We start from the raw sequence: 20386 nt of genomic DNA, 5'->3' as shown, positions 1-20386 counted from the left end.
GAATTGGTTTGAGGGGAAAGTCTTTCATTTCACCATCAGAAATCAGAGCAAACCCAAGGATAGCAGCTAATATCTACTGTTGCTCACTGTATGCCAGGCACAGTACTATGTATTCCCTCCAAATTAGCCCATTGAGTCCCAGCAACTTTGTGTGGCAGATACTCAGAAACCAGATATGGAAACTAAAGAATTCTCACATGGTCACACAAGTTAGTATGTTAGCTGGAACTGGGAATTTCTTACCCCAGACCTCTGGCTCCTGACTATATGATAGCAAGAAAATGTGATCTTACCAAGTCAAAGGACCTCAGTTAAAACCTTAAATGTACTTTGTAAAGGTCATTGAATATTGGGAAAGTGATATGGCATGGCAGGCCTGGAACCTATGAATTGTGGATCATGGTCATGTTCTTACTTGATAACATATGGCATAGTGGTTACCAGCATGGGAGTCAGACCTGTTCTCTAGTCCAGAATCTGGCTGAGTGAGGTTACTTTACTTCTTCTCTAGGACTCAGTTTCCTCACTTGTAATATTTGAAGATAATGGTGGTGACTACCTCCATGGTCATTTGGAGAATTAAATAAAATAATAAATGTAAAGTCCCTGGCACCTAGAAGATGGTCTTTAAAGTTTGCTGTGTCATTCTTTATTATTTTAGTGACTGCTTTTGAGGTAGTCAGGCATCCAAAACTAACCTTTACAAAGCAACTCTAAACTACAGGTGGTTACTTAATCCATGCTAACACAGTTCCCCCTAGATTTCTTATTTTGCACCCACTTTGAGATAAAAATCACATTTCCAGATCTGTGTAATCTGACTTCATTGACCAAGAAGGATTGTTATTTAGTGAAATGAGGCATGCCTTGCCTTGTTCCAAATTACTCAAGATCAACAACACTGCCTTCATTGACTTACGAGGCATCTCAGTCATGAGAGAACAAACAGCCCAACTGCGGCAGGGCAAATCCACCGATTCAGCTCTATTTTTCCAAAGGTATAAAACACAAACTTGCCTCATCTTGAAGAAATGCTGGAACAGACTTGCTCATCCTTTTGAGTTTTTCAGGGTGAGAAAACTGATTATCAGGTAGTGAAGGCACTGTGGAAACTAAACAGCAGCATTCTGGTTTCAAAATTATTCTTATAATCATCAGACATTAGGCATAAGTTGAAAATACACTTTGCTTTCATTTATGAACAATATGTTTTGAAAAATGGTTAAAGGCACAGTAGTTTGCATGCATAGGACATAGGATCATGAGGTAAGTAGCATGCAGGTTTTATAAGTCATGTACTGAGAGAACTAGCAAGGAGTTGAACCAAATACCAAGTGAAAATTCACTGGAAAAGTACTAGTTCTTATCCAACTGGAACCTGACTTGAATTATATTAAAGTATTCACCAGGCATGGTGACTCAAGCCTAAAATCTCAGCAATTCCAAAGGCTGAGGCAAGACTGCTGCAAATTTGAGTCCATCTCAGGCTACATAGTGAGTTTCAGGCCAGCCTGGGCTACAGAATAAGATTCTTGTCTCAAAAAGAAGTATTCTGTTGATGTGAATTGGTTTCACTTATTTTTTTTTTACATCAGAGCTTTAAACTCCATGTTCTATATTTAATTGGTTCATCTCCCTGGGATCCATAACATTGCTAGCTAACATGCTGAAGGTTGAAAAACTATTTCATTTGGACAGTAAGGATTTTTGTTTATAGCCCAAGTAAGTATCCTTGACTATTGAGTACCTAAGAGCAGGTTTGTTTATTCAATTATTTTGAGGATTCTTTTTCCAACACTCAGTAATTAGCTATAAAGAATTAAAGTTAAAAGAGTGTGTGTGTGTGTGTGTGTGTGTGTGTGTGTGTGTGTGTGTGTGTGTGATATCAGGGATCAAATGGTGTTCATCATTCAGAATTATGAAAATGGAAATTTTAAATTAATTGTTTTCAAAAATATATTTAGATACTTTTTGACTCAGAGAAGTTTCAATATAACAAGGCAAGATTTAAACAGTTCAAGTTAGGATACCCTACAAATTGAATAGAAAGATATAGCATGTGCTTCTTTTCTGATACAGTAAGTACATGTATGGTAGGAACACTAATCTTAATTTATATATCTCAAGTTAGACAACTATTTTATTCTTTAAGCATCATACTATCTAAGCTTTTATTATGGTATTGCTTTTATAATGAAAGAGTTAATATTTTTCAAGGCATTTATAACACTGTCTGATATACAGTAGGCATAAGTATGAGTATTTTCTAAAAGATATTTCTGATCATCTTTATTTTGTGAACACAATATAAATATAATAACTTGGCTTTATCTTTAAAAGTGCTACTAGAAAAATAGATACAATTGAATTGCATTTTTCTTCATAACTCAAAGGATACAAGTGCAGCCTTAAACATCAGCTAACTACATCTTCTTTAAAAGAAATATAATAAAGAGATAACAAAACTAGGATAAATAACCATAAATTTATGCTTATTCATTTATCAGTTCTCTCTGAGCCTTAGGATTAAATGTAAATATAGATACCAAAATCCATGTACAGAGCCGCCTTATGAAAATACTCAATTCTATCATTTTCTATGAAGTTAAAAAAAATTGTGTGTGTTTGCGTGTGTGTGTCTGTGTGTGTGTGTGTGTGTCTATGTGTATCTGTGTGTGCATATGTATATTTGGGTGAGTTACAGTGGAAAATATATAAGATTAAGTCCTGTAGTATGGTTCAATGAAACTTGTAAGAACATTTTATTGTTAAAGGACTATAAAACACTTTATTTTTATTATTTTAATTATGTGTATATATGTCTGTGTGTGCATGTGAATGCAGTGCCCCCAAGGGCCAGAGGAGGACACCAGAACCCTTGGAGTTGTAGAGTTACAGGCAGTTGTGAACCTGCTGGTATGAGTGTTGGGAACTGAGCTCAGGCCTTTGGGAAGAACAGTACATTCTCTTAACTGCTGAACCATCTCTCCAGGTCCCTGGTCTAAGTCTTGACCAATAACCAAGCCAGTTAGGAGGCCATGAATGGAGACAGAGATGTATATACATATGTGTATGTTTTGTTTTCATGCCTCAAAGAAAATGTTCAGCAAAACATAGCAACATAAATTCAGATGCCCAAACTTCTGCAGATCCCAGTTCAAAGGCAATAGGAAAAACCTCTTTATTCATAAACATGTCTTCCGGGCAGAAGTCATGTTTTGTCTGCAGCAGCCAGACAGAGCAGCATACTCACAGAGATGGGCCTGGGCTGCCGTCTTTCCTAGGCAGCTCTTAAGAATTTGTCAAGTCATTTGCCAAAGCTCAGTGCCTTCAGCACGGCAGGAAGACCTCATGAGTAGTTTCAGATTTCATGCTAGATGTTACTGACTTCAGCATCAGCACACTGTTTCTCGATCTACTGGCTCCTTCACTTAGCTATGCTCCTCATGAGGCCCATTAGTACATCCAAAGGCTGTTGGGGAATTATTATTAAAAATACTGTGGACCTGAGGACCGACACAGGTATCATTACCTTCAGATCTCCAGTGTCTACATTTATGAAATGAAGGAGCGAACAAATCACCCAGTCATGTCTATATACTTTGTTAGGCCCCATAGAACTTTTAAAAAATGATCATTTGTCCTTAAGACAGTAATCACAGCTAAGTAAGCTTAAGATTGAACAGAAAAGTGGGAACAAACACTATCTTTGCCTGGTGGTGGGTATGAATTAGCCGATGGATATTAGTGGCACAAGTATTCACTTATTTCTTAGCTTCAAATGCTCACTTTCCTTTTAGATTGAATATTTACTGTTGGAATCAAGTTTCAAATCTCAGAATTTAAACCCGGAACACAACAAAATTTGCTTTTATGAATATGGTTCAACCATATTACATATCAATTGTCAAATATATATATATATATAATATATATATTTGGGGGGTCCAAATAAGTAATAAGTTGCTTTATGACCTACTGTTATATGAAAGCTACAAAGATCCAACATGCAGGACCATACTGCAACATACTGCAAATTAAAAAGTGCCAATTTAACTTTAAACAAAGATCAAAGAGCAGACTAAGAACAGTAATACTTATCAATGTCATATATATGTAAGATATGCAACTCTCCCTTAGTAAAACCACATTCTTTCTGCATAGGCAATAGTAAAATGTTTTAAATAAACCCGTATCAGAATGAAATAGTTTTTTTGCAATCTTCAGAAATTTAGTAATATCAAATGCCATGTTATTGAGTGAATTAGTTCTTAAGCATATTTAACATTCTGTATAACGGAACATTTAGTCATTTATGAGAAAGATCCTGCTACTCACTTCCTGGTACGCATTCATTTGTATCTGGTTCCTGATCTGCTTTTTGATCTACTCAGAAGAGTAACATTGAGAAAAAATACCATTTCAACAGAAGGATTAAACAGACATTAAAGTAAAACTCAAATTAGTTTCACAACTGAAATTGCAGAACACATCTGACAGGTTCTCAGCTTGTCATGTCCCAATGTGACTCTCCATTAGCCTTTTTAGAGTCTCCAGTTTAATTAGAAATCTAAGATGCCCAGTCTCTTTCCTGTAAACCAGTCAACCACAGCATGTGGGCATGGGAAGAAGCACTGGGCCAAGAGCATCATGGTGAGACAGGTTTCTCACCCTTCCACTGACTGACCAGCTATATGATCTTAGAAGGGTCACCTTATTTCTCTAAGCTTTTTTTTTTAAATTTGCAAAATAAAGATTAGAATCATTATCCCACCTATTTCAAAGAGGTAATTAAAAAAAAACAATAACAAACACTATTACATAAATGTAAAGAACGATCTTTGAGAAGTTCTAGTGTGGCATTTTGTATAGGAAAGCTCAGGGCATGCACATTTTTATGATTATAGTAAGAGCAACTTACAAACAATAAATGACAACATAAATTATTCATTTGCAAAGATTCTGAACTATAAGAATCTCATTTTCATCCTTTCCCCCACCAAGGCGCCATTACAACCAAATCATACATGACCCATTCACATGCTTCAAGATTTTCTAGTTTCTTCATATTTGAAATTAATTTCATCCTCAGTCCCTATTCACTTATATAACCATAGACAGGTTTCCTTACCCTACTCATTTTTTGAAATTAAGGCTCTAACAGTTGTGCTCAGAAAGACCTAAATGCTGAGATTTGAGAATCAAATATAGTATTTTAACCCAGGCTCCCAATCTGTTCTTCCTGCCTTTGGAGAGTTCTGCAAGTCAGAGTAACACAAATCAACTAACTCATCCTCATAGAAACATAAATTCTTATTTATAGAAACCTTTGCTTTCTGAGGGTCTCTGATGAGATCCCCCTCAACAGCAGAAGCTGTCAGAAAGGCAGTACTAAATAGTACTGAGTCAGAATGCTTTTTATAACTTAGGCACTATCTGCTACATTCTGGAAAATGATGTTCTTCTGTTACCCAACAGCTGCAACCCGGTGCCTGCCGAATCATCCCAGAACTTACTACACAAACGGACATGCAAATATATAAAGATATTTACCATCTTCAGCACTACGCACTAATTCTTCTGGCAGATTATCTACTTTTGCTTGATCTGTTCAGGGAAAATGAACAAATGGTTAATGTGGCTGAGCCTTGTAGAGAAGAGAGCAATGAGATTGTCTCTGAAGCTCCCCGAGTTGGAAGCAATTAGTCAAGACGCAGTGAGGGGTGCAACCAAGATGTCTTCCCCCAAATTCTTTCTCTTTAGATTAGCTATTTGAGCCTGTGCCATCGCGGGCGCTTCCATTTCAGCCCGCTGCAGCTCACATCAGCAGACTGCCGCACACTGACTCCCAAGGGTTAGAGGGTTAGCTCAGAGCAAGCAATCTGCTGACAGCAGAGGAAACACAGGGCTAAGGCAGCCTCTCTATTCTTCCAAAAGCCTAAGCCTCAGGCATGACTAACACCTTCCCAAACCTATGGTCATTAACAAATATTTGTGTGTGTGCATCATCATTTGCCTATGCCTCTGGGAAGCTTGCTTGGGAAGCCAACTGAAAAGATGTTACTGGGGACCAGCTGCTAAGTGGAATCTTGGCAGGCTAGTGTGAGAGTGGGTATCGGTATTTGGAAGAGAGAGTGCAAGAATACCCGTCAGCTGATGGTGAGTTTTTTTTTTTTTAACCCTACACATTCCTGAATCCTTGAAAGCTGCACCATGGAAATCACCCTATGCTTCTCTGACAAGAGGTTTTTGTTTTTTTTTTCCTAAACTGGACAATTGTTACTTTTTTTTCCCCCTCTCTTTTCTCTCAATGCCCATCACCAACATAAAGAACAATCAAGGCTGTCCAATAAAGGGCTGGGTTTGCCTTTTCTGGAAGCATTCTGGCAGATGTGGGGGCCAGCCACCTGTTGAGGAGGCTTTAGGGGGAATTCTGCAATAGGGGAATGTTGAAATGGGTGACCTTCAAGGTCCCTTCCAACCCCGAAATTCCAAGATCCTTGGGAGGGTTAGGACTGCATTATAAATTGGGAATGCAGTCTTCAGAGCCCTGGGAACCTCTAATTTTTTAATAGTTTGAGGAAAGAGCTTTTCCTTTTTTCTATTTAAACCCCGACTTTCTTTTTAATCACAGAGTGCCTAAGAATTATTCTAAACCCAACATCGGAAATCATTTGAGTTTGGCAATGGTTAATTCTTAATAAGTTTTCTCATGACCATCTGCAATCCCAGGGGCATAGTGTAACTTCAAAATAGTAAGAACAAAACTCCAGAGGTCATAGCTTCTAAGTCCACTGGTCTAGCACACAATGTACATTATGCTTTCTGCCCGCTCTCAAGAATTCCTTCACCAGTTAAAACAGGAATAGTGTACCAGGTGTATCACTTCATATTAGTCTTTACACGGTGTCAGAACAAATATGTGAATAGATGAGAAGGGATAAAAAGAGAAGGGAAAGTCCTTGAAGTCAGTGACTAATTTAAGCCCCTGTCATGCAAAATTCATTAGGTGCCCAACACTGTCATGTGTAACATGGTCACTGTTTACAGTAGTCTATTAATTTTGAGCCTCAGGCCTACTGTGTGACACTAAGCAAGGCATTTTACCTCTTTGATTTTCATTTTCCTCATCTATAAAATCAAGATAACTCATCTCTCATGGGGGTGGGGGTGCTTGTGTCAGTTAAATAAGATAATTCATGTAACATTCTTAAGACATGTTTTTGCTCATAAAATTCAGTAACTGCTGGTTATTACTATAAGCTGTGCCAGTTCTCCTACCTACCACAGTTGTTTTTATCTTTAAAATTTCTTGTGCATGTATGCTGCGTATTCACATTTATGTGGCACATGTGTGTAGGTGCACATGTGCATGCATGTGGAGGCCCAAGGTTGTTGTGAGTGTCTTCCTTGATCATTGTCCACTTTATTTACTAAGGTCTTCCACTCAACCTGGAGCTCGCTGATTTGGTCAGTCTAGCTGGTAAGCTTGCCCTGGGAGTCCCTCATCTCTGCCTCTGAACTCTGGGATTACAGATAGGTTGCCATGCCCCCTCTTTTATTTTTTTATGTGGGTACTGGGGATCAAACTATGATCCTCCTGCTTATGCAGCAAGTACTTTATCCACTGAGCCATTTCTCCAGCCCTGTGCTTATATTTTTTAAAAATCAAACTGGGATGCATCAATCCAAGGAGATCTAGCATTCTCATAATCAAATATTCTGCATTATTTTAAAAGCAAAGTTCCAGACACTTAAGGATGAGACTCTTTGCACACTTTGGAAAGGTTATGCTCAACTGTTAACCCCTCCATTGAGGGTTTCAGTGAGGCCGACATGCAGTGAGGCCACAGAACACAGCAATTTTAAGCTTAGGTGAGGCACGGACAGCGAGGCAAGCTTTACTCTCACTTGACGAATTTGATGAAATGTCTTCTAGACTTTGAGAAGGCATTTTCCTAGCAGCACTCCTTTCCAAAGTTTTCAAAACAGGGCTGGGTTCTTCTTCTGAACCTGTTACAAGACAAAACCAATGAATGCTGCACAATACAAAAGAAAAGGCTTTGCAATAACCAACGGGCATTGAAACAGTAAGTGAAAAGGAGAAATTACACTCTAAGCCTCCCTTCCTTTGCTCCAAGAAATCATTATTTTCCAAAAGAAAATGAAATCTCCCTACTACTAATATCCTTTCAAAAATAATGTTCCTAGTCATGAAATATTTACAAAAATAAGCCATATTTTTATAAGATTGCCACATTAATAGAAAAGCAGTCTCCAAGTTATTCACACATCTATTTTAGGCACATAATTTATTATGCCACACTTTGAACCTTCCTACTTAGCATTCTAGCTTTTGAAGACAGCCATGAAACAATTCTAGGGCCATTTAAAAGTTAGCTTAAAACCATGGAATGTAGGATTCAGATGTTCAACATCTGTGTATGATGGAATACACAGACGGGAGAGTTTGCCAGATTGATAGATGTAGGCTTTCTGGAGTTCATGATTCAGTAAAAATTTCCAACAAAATGTTGGTAAAATAAGGTGGTCAGCTTTATACTAAACTAAAGAGGAGGGTCTCATAATTACTAATGCCTTATAAACATATGTAAATTATTATAAGTGTATAAAGACATTTTATAGACATAATAATAAAGACATTATATACTATATACATTTTAGTGTGAAGAGAAAAAGGAAAAGGGCATAATGAATATGAACAGTTCTTAAATACATCTAACTTTACAAACAAATTCTCTAAGTTGTCTTTAATTTTTTCATTTCATTTTCATTTTTAAAATTTTCCATCTCATTTTAACTGAAAGCTCCATCACAGATAAGCCCTGAGTATGAACATTTGTGCTTAGAACAGTGACTAGCAATACGAACTTCAAAAATATGAGCTGAATCAACAAGCAATTCAAGTAATCAATCAATGAACTTTCAGAACCTCAGCCTCTCGTTTCCTGAAATGCAGTCTAGATTCGCCTTATATGCCCAATATGCAGCCACAGCAAATGGATTCTGAGACGGATTAAATTCTGGAGTCTCTTTGTTCAGAGTTAAGAGGTTTCTTATTTCAGATCTTCTCAGAGATTTTAAGATGCTAATAATGCACATAATTGCCCAACAGTTCCAAAAGTATTTGACCATGGCTCCCCATCTCAGCCACCCCCAGGAACATATTGAGGTATTAGTAAGAACTTAACCACACATCAAACATGTTAAGCTGCTTATCAAAACTAGGGTACTTTGTAGTAAGTTTCTGGCCCAATGCAGCACACTGCTCCCTGCCAGTTTGTTTTAAAATAATAATTTTAGGTTAGAAGATATAAAACCATGACTGACTCATAATTTTAAAATGTCTTCTTGGATTCTGCCTATGTGATTATTTAATATTATTTGCTATTTAGAAGGTACTTGATGTTCAATCAGTGAGATTGAACACACATTAGGTAATAGTCTCAATACTAAGTGCAGATTTGCTACTCCCCTATGGGCCAGTTTACCCTAGTAACTCAAAGGGCAATTTAGCAAGGGAATAATGCCTCAACAAATTTAATGGGGTGGTTTTATTCTTGTATATGTTTCATTTCAGAGAATGTTTTACTTTCCTTTTTTGTTAAGCAGTAACATGTTAAAAGAGCTTCCACTTGACTAATTAGGATTACATAAGGAGTTTTGGTCGGCTCAAGAAGAGGCTCTAACCACTTTCCAAGTAACTGAGACCTCACTGCTCAGCCGCTCTGTAAAGCTTATCTGTTTTCATTGACACTAGTCCAGACTAAAAGAAAAGGGAGCAACTGCTGTTACACAGCTTTGGTTAAATGCCCCAGCCAGGGTGTACCCTTCCCCAGCTCATAACTCAGTCACTTCTCATTCCAAGTTGCTCTGGGGTTCTTTGCTAAAATGCCCAAGAACAGCAAACTGAGACAGGCCCTGTGTTTTATGGCCTGGCTGAAAACAACCCCGTGGTATGGTGCACTTAGATAAATGTACTGATCAATTAAGGTCTTTCATAATTTAGCCAAGGCCAAACCAAAGCAAGGCAGCAGGGCCAGGCAATGCCCTAGGTGGAATCAGGTGAACTCATCTGACCAAAAACATATTCAAGAAGGGGAAGATTCTGCAGAAAAATGGAAAGGGAGAGGAAAGAAATGGCAACAAAAAAAACTACAGTGCAAAGTATCTGAAAGAAGAAAGGTTCCGGCCTTTTATTTTGCCCTTGATATTTGCCACAACTGTTAAAATATTGACCTTAAATGGGGCCTTTGTGCCTGTTTGAGGTACCTTATTGCCATAACTCTCCCTAGAGACACCTATAAGAAGTGGCAATGGAGACATTTTGATTAGGTCTGAGAAGAAAGCTGACTGACATGTTTTAAAGGTTCTTTCTAAACCCAAAGGGTTATTTAAAATATTTTTGGAACCTAAATATTCTATAGATAAATGAGACAGACGCTGAAACACAACCTTATAAGAAAGCTGTTGCTCTATAATTTATCTGAATAAAGAATATAAATGAAATGTTTTTATTACTAAGAAAAATCCAGGAAGGGGCTTGAAAGGTGTCTCCATGGTTAAGAGCACTGGTTGCTCTTGCAGAAGACCCAGGTTCAAATCCCAGCACCCACATGGCAGCTAACAAGTGTCTGTAACTCCACTTCCAGGGCATCCAATGTCCTCTTCTGACTTTTGCGGACATTGCACGACATGGGTGAATTTACATACATGCAAGAATACACTCCTACAAATAAAAATAAATAAAAATAAATTTAAAAAAAGAACGGCTCAGGAGAATCGAGTCAATAAAAAAGAATGTATCCCTACTTAGGAATAGAAAATTAACCCCAAATTTTTAAAAGTCTTCTATACAGACTCATTGTGGATTAGAAACTCCAAAACACTCACTGGAGGCGTTCCTCCAACTTTCTGCATTAGAACTGGTGTTTCCATCTGAAAACTCAGATTCAGAGGGTCCTTCTGCTTCCTGTTCCTTGTCTCGTCTTTCACATGGTGTTTGCAGTATCAACTCAACTTCGCTCATTTTTGTAGAGTTTTCTTTCATTTCTGGTAGAGAAACGGGTTGCTTATTTCTGAACACACTCATTTCTTTAGGAGCTTCTTCAACGCCATGTTCCTGCGAAGCCCCTTGTTGTCCTGCAATAACACTTTCTCCACCCCTGTTCTCTGGGGGCCTTATAGTTTTAATGGTCTCTATTTCATGGTCTACATAAAGCTCTGAGGTTTCAGGAACCTCAACTCCACTTGAGTAAACACAAATATCTGATGGACCAGTCACAGCTTTATCTCCTCCCAACAGTTTATCACCCTGGTTGACTTGAGACTCCAAACCACTACTCTTAACCATTTTAGAAGCTCTTGAGACACCCGAACCAAAGTGGGGCATTACCCCCCAGAACCCGGACTGCTCTGCCTGAGAGGGCTGCTTCTTGAAAGTGTCTCCCTTTACCGACTGCTGGAGTTGACAAGGAGCTTCAGACAGCTCTTTGAGGAGTTTCTCAAGCCCGGTATCAAAAGCACTCTCAGTTACTGGTGGAGTCTCAGCCTTCTCTATGGTTTCTTGTATTTCCTTATGATGGAATTCAGAAGCAACTTGCTTGGGCATCCCACAACTACCTGTCATCTCTGATGGAGAAATAGTCCCTGTATCCTTTTCATATTTTGATGGGGAGATTTCTAGTGTTTCCTTCAGTAGTTTTTCTAAGCCAGCCCTAAATTCAATGCACTCTGATTTGGGCTGAATGATCATTTCCCTCACAGTTTCTGCCACTTCCTGAGGTAGCTCCTTGCTATGTTGAGGTGACCTAATAGGAAATTCTGATGGAGACTTTTGGGCAGATAAATAAAATCCCTCTTCATGAGCTTTATCAGGAGCTGCACAAAAGAAATCAAAGTCCTGAACAGCGTCCACAGTAGCCCTCTGTGCGGTTGCTCTCAGAGGACCTGAGGGGCTGCCTGCTGCTTGTACTCTTTCACAACGTTCTGCTCTCGCTTCTCCAGCTTCTCTAAGCAGCCTCTGCAATGCAGCATTTACATCATTCAGCGCAGCTTTGGATGGAAGAACCGTTCTCTCCATAGTCTCTGAAATTTCCCTTTGAGAAGGCAATGCCCCATCCTGGGGACCAAAACAAGTATCCCAGGAAAAAGGCGTATTTGGTGGAGAGTTGGACACCTCCTCAAAAGGACTTTCTGTGTGAGGCTGGGATGGCTGAGCCAATGGACGAGACCCTTCTGCAGGCTGCTGAAGCGCACCGTCCTCACTGAGCCACCGCCGCTCACAATTTCCAGCACTCTGGGTGAGCACTGTGCTTCCCGAAGTTTCCTCCCCCTCTAGAAAAGGAGCTGTTCTCCCTCTCTGATCAGCTGAAGTGCTGCTGTGATTCTGTTTTATCCACTTTTCAAAAATTCCATCCTCTGCAGACTGGGAGTTGGCTCTAGTTGTGACACGTTCCAGTGCAGACTGCAAGGGAGCCGGTGAGGTTCCAGCTGCCTCCTCCCGGGGTCTGTTGAGATCAGCAGTCAAGGCGCTCTGCTCAGCCTTTGGAAGCCCTATTTTGTTTGCACACTTCATAGAACTCGCCTCGGGACCTGTGATCTCTTTTTCATTCTCAGCAAAATCTTTCTTTTCCGACCAGGTCCTATTTTCAGAAACACCTACTTTGAGGACCTGTTCATGGACATTCCCACCAGAAGGCTGGATTGCTGGTGATAACGCTTCTGAAAGTAGCCTCTGTAAACTGTCATTAAAAGTGTCTTTGGAATCTTTAGAGAAAATGCTTGTTTTCACTATGGCTTCTTGAACCTCTTGATCTGAGCAATCCTTTTCCTCTTTAATCACTGGAGTAACAAAACATCCCATAGTTTTTTCCACATTCTCCTTTGTAGACTCATTTCCTACCAACTGATAAGTGAACTTTCTGGGTGGTTTTAATGGAAATGTGGTTTCTTCTGGTGACATTTGGAGTGTGCATTTTGAATTTAATTTCTCCATGTCCTCTGTTGCCATAATGTTTTTCTGATTTAAAAGTCCTTCTACTTTATGGGTATTTTCTCCTGATGATTTCATGTCATTGAATTCCTTGGATTTCTGGCTATTAAAAGGCATGGAATTTTGTTTGCTGGTTGTAATATTCTTCTCATCATTATCTTTAGTGTTTGGATTAGCTCCTAAGTCCCAAAACTTTCTCAAATTCTCAAACTGAGAGTGATTATAGACTTGTTCTGTATTGGGTTCATCTGTTCTTTCTTTTAGGGACAGAACTTTAAAGTTGGCAATTGATTTGTCAATTACAGATCTGTCTTTCTCCAAAAAAGTACGTATTTCATTTCCAGTATTTAAAGGATATTGCAGTGTTGACAAAGCACCATCTGTTCTAGAATGTGAACTGTCTTCCATGGGCAATCTTTTTATATGTTTGTTCATCTTATTCTGAAATGGAGACACTCTATCTGATTGGTCAGCTGAAGGATACTTTTTGGATGGTCCTGATATTGGAGGCCATGTCTTTTTGGGTTTATTTGAGGAATTAAAACTGGAGAGATGGGGTGCTTGGTCATCCTCATCAAAGACCACTCGTTTAGCAGTGACTTGACTATAGTCACTCTGGTCTGCAGCTGAACTGTCCGTGGTCATGCCCTGTAACTTCTCAGGCTGGTTTGTGTTAGATGGCTCCTGGCTACACGAAGATGTGAGTTCTTTTGCCTTTAACTTAGCACCAGTCTTTTCTCCTTCCCAAAACAATATTCTGTCACTTACTCTTTTGTATTTCTCTCTGAGTACTTGGTTCTTGGGAGGCTCACTGACTTCTTGCTGTAGTTGGACCTCAGGCTTCTTCCAATGAGATCCACTGTTGGCAGCCCCAAGTGGCAACTCAGTATCATCTGTTGCTAAGGAAGTTTTTAGAACGGAAGCATTGGTGTTTTTTCTCTTTCTCCTGACATTGTCATTCAAAATTGATTCTTGAACAATTATTGAAGAGTCAAAATTCACACATGAGTTTGCTTTATTTTTTTGAAGTACATGAAGTTTGGGATCTTCCTTATCCAAGCTGATAGTGTGCTTAGTGTTACATGGAACTTGGACTTCTGTATCAGATCCTTGGAGACCATGGAAGGCATAGTTACTGTTTGGGGGATGTGCCCCACTTCCTTCTCCTGTGCTCTTAGAACCTTTGTTACAATTTATATTTTTACTTCCTTGACTCAGGGTTCCATAGAATTCAAATGATTGCAGTGTATCTGGACCTTCCTTTGCGGTGCCTTGTTGGGACAAATTCATAGAGTTAGATTTGATATTCACATCATTGTCTCGACAAGTTACAGGAATCAGTGTATCTCCCTCACTGTGGAATGTTGGATCAGATCTCACAGGCTGCAATTTAACTTTGGTGGATGGTAGGGCCTTTGGGTTATCTTCTTTTAGACAGGTGTCACTGTTCATTGAGTCAGTAGCAACCTGTGATTCAGAGTCTGTTTTCTGTCTGAAATCTATTTCTTGGAGATGTTGGAGGGATGACTTACTGTCCTCTGAATGAGAACTTCGGTTAAACCAGTCTAGGACTTTAGATATGGAATCATCAGTTGTCTTCCTTATCTCAGTAGCACACGGACCAGAGTGTGAGGATGGCTGAGCATTCAGAGCCATGACAAGAAGGGGCTTACCTTGCTGATGGTCTCTGAAACTGTGATCTGGCAACTGAGACGGCTCAGGCTCAACATTCTGAGACAGTTCATCTGCAACATAGAAATGCTTGTCTAAATAAGAGAATGTTTGGAGAGCGATTATTTAATAATTCATATTATCGTCTATAAAGGGAACATTTTTAAAACGTTTATTTTTTTATTTTATGTGTTTGCATGTATTGCCTGCATGTAGGTGAGTACACCCATGTCATGCAATGCCCGCGGAGGTCATAAGAGGCTGTTGGATCCCCTAGGACTGGAGTTACAGACAGTTGTTAGCTGCCATGTGGGTGTTGGGATTCAAACCCAGGTCTTCTGCAAGAACCAGTGTTCTTAACTGCTGAGCCATCTCTCCAGCCCCTAAAGGGAACTTTAATTGTACTTTCTTGCTTTGTTTATCTTTCTTTTTGGGGGAAACAGGGTCTCAGTACGTTGCCCTGTCTGACCTGGAACTCTCTATGTAAACCAGGCTGACCTCAAACTCAGAGATCTGTCTGCCTCTGCCTCCCAAGTGCTGGAATTAAAGGTGTGCGCTACCACACCTGGCTTTTTTTTGCACTTTCTATACTACTACTTGTTCACACTAGTGTTTTTTGGGGGGTTTAGGATAAGACGTCCTTATTAAGATGTTCTGCCAAAAGTGTTGTAGAACAGTAAAGGAAGGCAAATGCAGACCCCACAAAGTAGTATGGAGAGTTCATTACAAAATTTCTTTAAAGTCCTTGCTTTTTGTTTCAAAAATCATATGAATTTTATTTTCTGCTCCATGTCATATTTTAAGTATTAATTTATATGTTTGCATAGAACTGAACATCCAAGATTTACCCTCCTGCCTTTATGGCTTCACTCTATACAAGTTTGAGGAGCACAAACTGAAGTGATTTCAGGAGTTAGAAAAACAATTTTCAAGTAAGACTAAACAATGAATTCTTTCCAGAACAGTCGGATAAGACGATGAGAATATTTGCATTCCTGGATCTTATTCCTGATAGACTGGACCAGAATCTCTGAAGCCAGGACTCAGGAATCTTGACTAAAAGCTATCCTGTTTGACACTGCTTGGTCTGCATGCATACTGGAGTTTAGAATTCTGATCAGAATGAGTTCCTCCTTTATACCCCATTTTCTTTCTACAATTTGTAAGTCAGAAGTTATTTCATATGCCAAATCAATTAAACTGAGGTTTGTTGCAGAATATGTGATCCCCACCTGCTCTCTGATGTCAGCTAACCAATGACTAGGAGGCTAGAGAACAGTGGTTATGTTCTTTCTAAAGGACTCTTTCACAAAAGGAGAGTCCTTTCTGAATCTTAATCACAGGCACATATGACATTTGTATGAAGAAACACAGCTATGCCATAAGAACTAATTAGGCACTTAGTTAAGGCTGTAGAAAGGCTCAGATGCTTTAGTATTTTTCTTTAAATACATTGGATGAGCTGAAATTTCATGAAGTCAGCCCCATTTCAGACCCAATAAAAACATGGCAGTTAAAATTTAATCTTTAATTTTAATCAACTCTAGCTAAATGTAAAGCACAAGGATTTGTACAGTACTTGGCATGTAGTAGCTGTGGGCAATAATATCAACTTTCTTACATTAGTATACAATGTACTATTAAACATGTGTCACTAACTGATTCTTGAAGAATATGTGTCTGCACACAGGCTATTTAATAATGGGGGAAAATGCTCCTGATCTAGTGTTGGTGGGAAAAAAAAGTCTGAGCATTATAAATACAATTTATGAATTATATTCATACCTAAATTTTCATGGAATACTCTACAACTAAAAGTTAGCAAGTGTTAATGTGACAATAACATTGAAAATAACATTTTAATGTTATTTAACATCTTTTAAAATATTTTACATAGAAACATTACTTTAAAAATAAGAACAGTTGGGGGCTGGAGAGGCAGTTCATGAGTTAAGAGCACTGGCTGCTCTTGCAGAGGACCTGATTCTTTTCCTAGCACCCACATGGCAGCTTACAACCATTGGTAACTCCAGTTCCAGCTGCTCTGATGCCCTCTTCTGGCCTCTTCGGGTACTGCACAACACATGATACACTTACATACATGCAGGCAAAACATTCACACATTAAAAAATAAAAAAATACAATTTTTAAAAAATTCTGTACTAATTAGTTTTCTTCCCTCTGAAGAATTCTTTTGTGTTTAAGTGTAAAAATAACAGTCTTATGACAATAAGACAGTCTTATTGTCTGCATTGAGGCTTAGAATGAAAGGCAAGCCCTTATTACTCATGAATTTAGAGTTTACCTTTTTTTCCTTAATTTTCCTTTTATGTCTCAGTAACCACTTGTATATACTATTTTAGTAATCAAAAAGTGAAAAGGCATGTCTTAGTGAATGAGCATAATTTTGTTTATAAGCTTTGTTTGTGCTCTGAAACCACAAGGGATATCAGCCAATCAAAATGAGTTTTGCTGATGATACTTTTTTCCTAAACTTAATGGTCAATTGGGATTGAAAAATCAGACAGCCCAAATTAGTCAATTCAAAATTACAAAGATAGTCTGTGAGAAGGCAGGTATAGTTTCAAAACCAGGAAAGCCTTACCCTTTTTTTCCTATAGATTATAACAAATGGAAATTTACCAAAATTTTTTTCATTCTTCAGATGAACATTTAAGTAACTGTCATACAATTATCTGCTAATGTCTTTCTAAATTAGTAATTTCTTGTAACATGAAATCACATATCTTGAAGAAGCACATGCTAATTTTTAATTTTTAAAGAAAGTTCTATTATAGTCATATAATTTAAAAGGTGCAAGGATAAAAATGAGCCTAGTCTCTCACTTGATCTTGAATCAAACTGTAGGACCAAGCCAGAATAACTAAGGGCTAACCTAATACTGACTAATAACGGAGGAGAGGACTTTGTTGGGAATGAGATTTTTGCTATCATGAATTTTTCTGACTTAAAAAATTACCAAGGATTGGATGAAGACTTATTTAAGATGGGAAAAACTATACATTATTTTTCCCAGTATTTCTGTTTTATAGGTGCAGACGTGATGTTGCCATATAGAACATGAAAGGACAGTTTGAGGGACACTTCCTCATAAGTACTTTTCAGCCTTATGTTAGGTGAATAATGTGTTTCCTCTGTACAGAAGTATTAGCATTTATTTAATTCTTACTCTACCTAGAAACTTTGATTTAACTAAAAAACTTTGTCATTTGTGTAAATGATTTCTATGATTATGATTTTTAGGGTCAAATATAAGGGAACTCATTAAACATAAATTGGAAGCTGTGCTGTCCTGCTTCTTTTAGTCATGGTAATGATTTAAGAAAGACTCCAAATTAATGCTTAGTGGCATCTATCTGAATTCTAGCTGGAATGCTTAAGAGGAAAAACTGGTCTTCTACAGGAATGGCAGGCCTGGCCATTTACAGCCCACTGGCATGGTTTTTGTAACCTGGAGTGACAACTCTTACCAGCAGGGCTTTGGGGCCATTCTGATTCAAGTCTTGTTAAATCTGGAGATTTATCTTGATGTTCACTGACTGTGGGTGAATTCTCCACAGACTGTGAACTTGCAGGTAGAACTTCAGAGTGACAGTGAAGTCCATCATTTGAAACAGAACCAGAAATCACTGGCTGATGTGTTTCACTTTCTGATATACTTGGGCTTGACACTGACTGATGAAAAGACAAAGGTTTTCTGTGGGAGGGTTTTGGGTGGTGATTCTGAAACTCGTCTGTGTTCCTTGCAACTTCTGTTCCATTTTGCAACCTGTCAGATTCTAAAACACTGAATTCTCCTACTTCCTGGCCAAGGACAAGTCTTGGACCCCATGGAAGTTCTTCCTTCACTGCAGAGAACCTCACATGCTTTAGTGGCTCTAGGGAATTTGAGGAAGAGGCATCTTCTAAGGAATGATCCTTCTCAGAAATTCTCTCATGGATGGTTAGACCAGGTAATATCAGTTTGCTTTTGGGATCAAAGTTGTGATTAAATCGAAGTGTCTCTGAGTCTGTGCTACTGGAACTGGAGTTGCGCTTGAGGATCCCTCTTGGAGCCCCTCTTGCATTCAGAGAGTCCCTCCTTTCATCTTGCTTGAAATTGTTTGACTTGTAGATCAATTTTCTAGCTTTGGGGATTGGAACTTTGATTTGTGACCCATTTTCAAGCTCCATGTGCATCGGCTGCTTTGGTTTCGCTAACGCTTGACTTGAAATATCTGGGTTAGATGTCTTTTCTTTCGATTCTGACAAGTCACCTGAAAATTAAAGCATAATAGTGATGAATCAAATGCAGGGCAACTCTACAATTTAGAATGGCTGTAAACAGTATGCATTTAGTAAAAAGTGTGAAAATATTAAAGATAATGAAGTAAGCATAAATGTAGACATAACGTGGAAAGCCCTTATAAATTTATGCATTGATACACAGAGGAGTTTTAGGATAATAAAGTCACTTTATGACACTACAACAGTGACTATATGTCATCATACATTTGTCCAAAGCCATGAACTGCCTAACACCAAGAGTCACCCGTGATATAGACTATTGACTGTGGGTAATAAAGATGTCTCAAAGTAGCACATCTGTTACAACAAACATACTACCTTGGTGGCAGATGTTAACTATGGAGGAGGCTCCGCACATGTGGGGATAGGGTATATATGGGTAATGTACATACTTTCTGTTCAATATTGTTGTAAATTAAAAACTGATGCACAAGGACTGGCAAGATGGCTCGAAGGGTAAAGGTACAAGCTTCGTGACCTCAGTTCAATCCCTGGAATCCATGTAATGGTGGATGGAGAGAACCAAGCCCACAAAGTTGTCCTCTGGCATGCACATGCATGCCGTGGCATGGAAGCACACACATGCTAATAAGTAAATATTTTAAAACTTGATGCATGATCTTCATTGTACTGCATATTGACTACATTTAAACCTATTGTACTCCAGGAAATAATCCCAAGAACTGACAAGTAGAATTTCATGAAATTAAAAAGCTTCTGTATGGCAAAAGAAACAGTCTGCAGACTGAAGAGATAGACCTCAGAATTGGTGAAAAATATTTGCTAATTATACATCCAACAGCAGATTAATATCTAGAATCTATAAGGAACTGCAAAAATTAAACACCAAAATAATCTAATTAATAAATAGTCACATGAATAGAGCAGACACCTCTCAAAAGAAGAAATACAAACAGCCAATACATATCTGAAAAAAATGTTCACCGTCTTCACCACAAGGGAAACACAAATTAGAACTGCTTTGTGATTCTATCTCACTCCAGTCGGAATGACTTTCCCTGAAAAAAATAATTACAACAAATGCTGGCAAAGATGTGGGGAAAGAGGAACATTTATACAATGCTCATGAGAACATAAACTAGTGCAACCACTATGGAAATTAGCATAGAGGTTCCTTAAAAAATTAAAAATGAACTACCATATGATCCAACATATCGCTCCTAGATAGATGCCTGAAAGAACTAAGCATACCACAGACATACTTGCACATTCATGTTTACTGCTGTTCAATTCACAGTAGCCCAGGTATGGAACCAGCCTAGGTGTTCATAAGTAGATGAATGGATAAAGAAAACCTGGCATAGATGCACATTGGTGTTTTCCTCAGCCTTTAAAAAGACTGAAGCTGGATGTGGTGGCTCACGCCTACAA

At 38.5% G+C, this 20386-nt stretch overlaps 1 protein-coding gene across 12 annotated transcripts in view; it reads right to left on the bottom strand.

Moving 5' to 3' along the window:
* Sytl2 (synaptotagmin like 2) overlaps positions 1 to 20386 on the bottom strand; it is a 117691-nt gene that overhangs the window by 20200 nt on the left and 77105 nt on the right. For 3 of the 12 annotated variants that reach the window (XM_029568823.1, XM_029568825.1, XM_029568824.1), the window contains 7 exons: positions 18178 to 18963; positions 14689 to 14760; positions 10915 to 14286; positions 7906 to 8013; positions 5554 to 5607; positions 4339 to 4386; positions 1018 to 1112 (listed from right to left, as the gene is read on the bottom strand). In XM_029568823.1, coding sequence (XP_029424683.1) covers positions 1018 to 1112; positions 4339 to 4386; positions 5554 to 5607; positions 7906 to 8013; positions 10915 to 14286; positions 14689 to 14760; positions 18178 to 18963 — 4535 coding nt within the window. Of the gene's footprint in view, positions 1 to 1017; positions 1113 to 4338; positions 4387 to 5553; positions 5608 to 7905; positions 8014 to 10914; positions 14761 to 18177; positions 18964 to 20386 lie in introns of all 12 variants that reach the window. The other 9 variants (XM_029568822.1, XM_029568820.1, XM_029568821.1 and 6 more) reach the window with 6 other exon arrangements.

This window comes from Nannospalax galili, unplaced genomic scaffold (assembly GCF_000622305.1).
Source record: "Nannospalax galili isolate Female #2095 unplaced genomic scaffold, S.galili_v1.0 scaffold278, whole genome shotgun sequence".
NCBI lineage: Eukaryota > Metazoa > Chordata > Mammalia > Rodentia > Spalacidae > Nannospalax > Nannospalax galili.
Note: the sequence above shows the minus strand (reverse complement) of the source record. Positions and strands in the feature narration are given on the sequence as shown.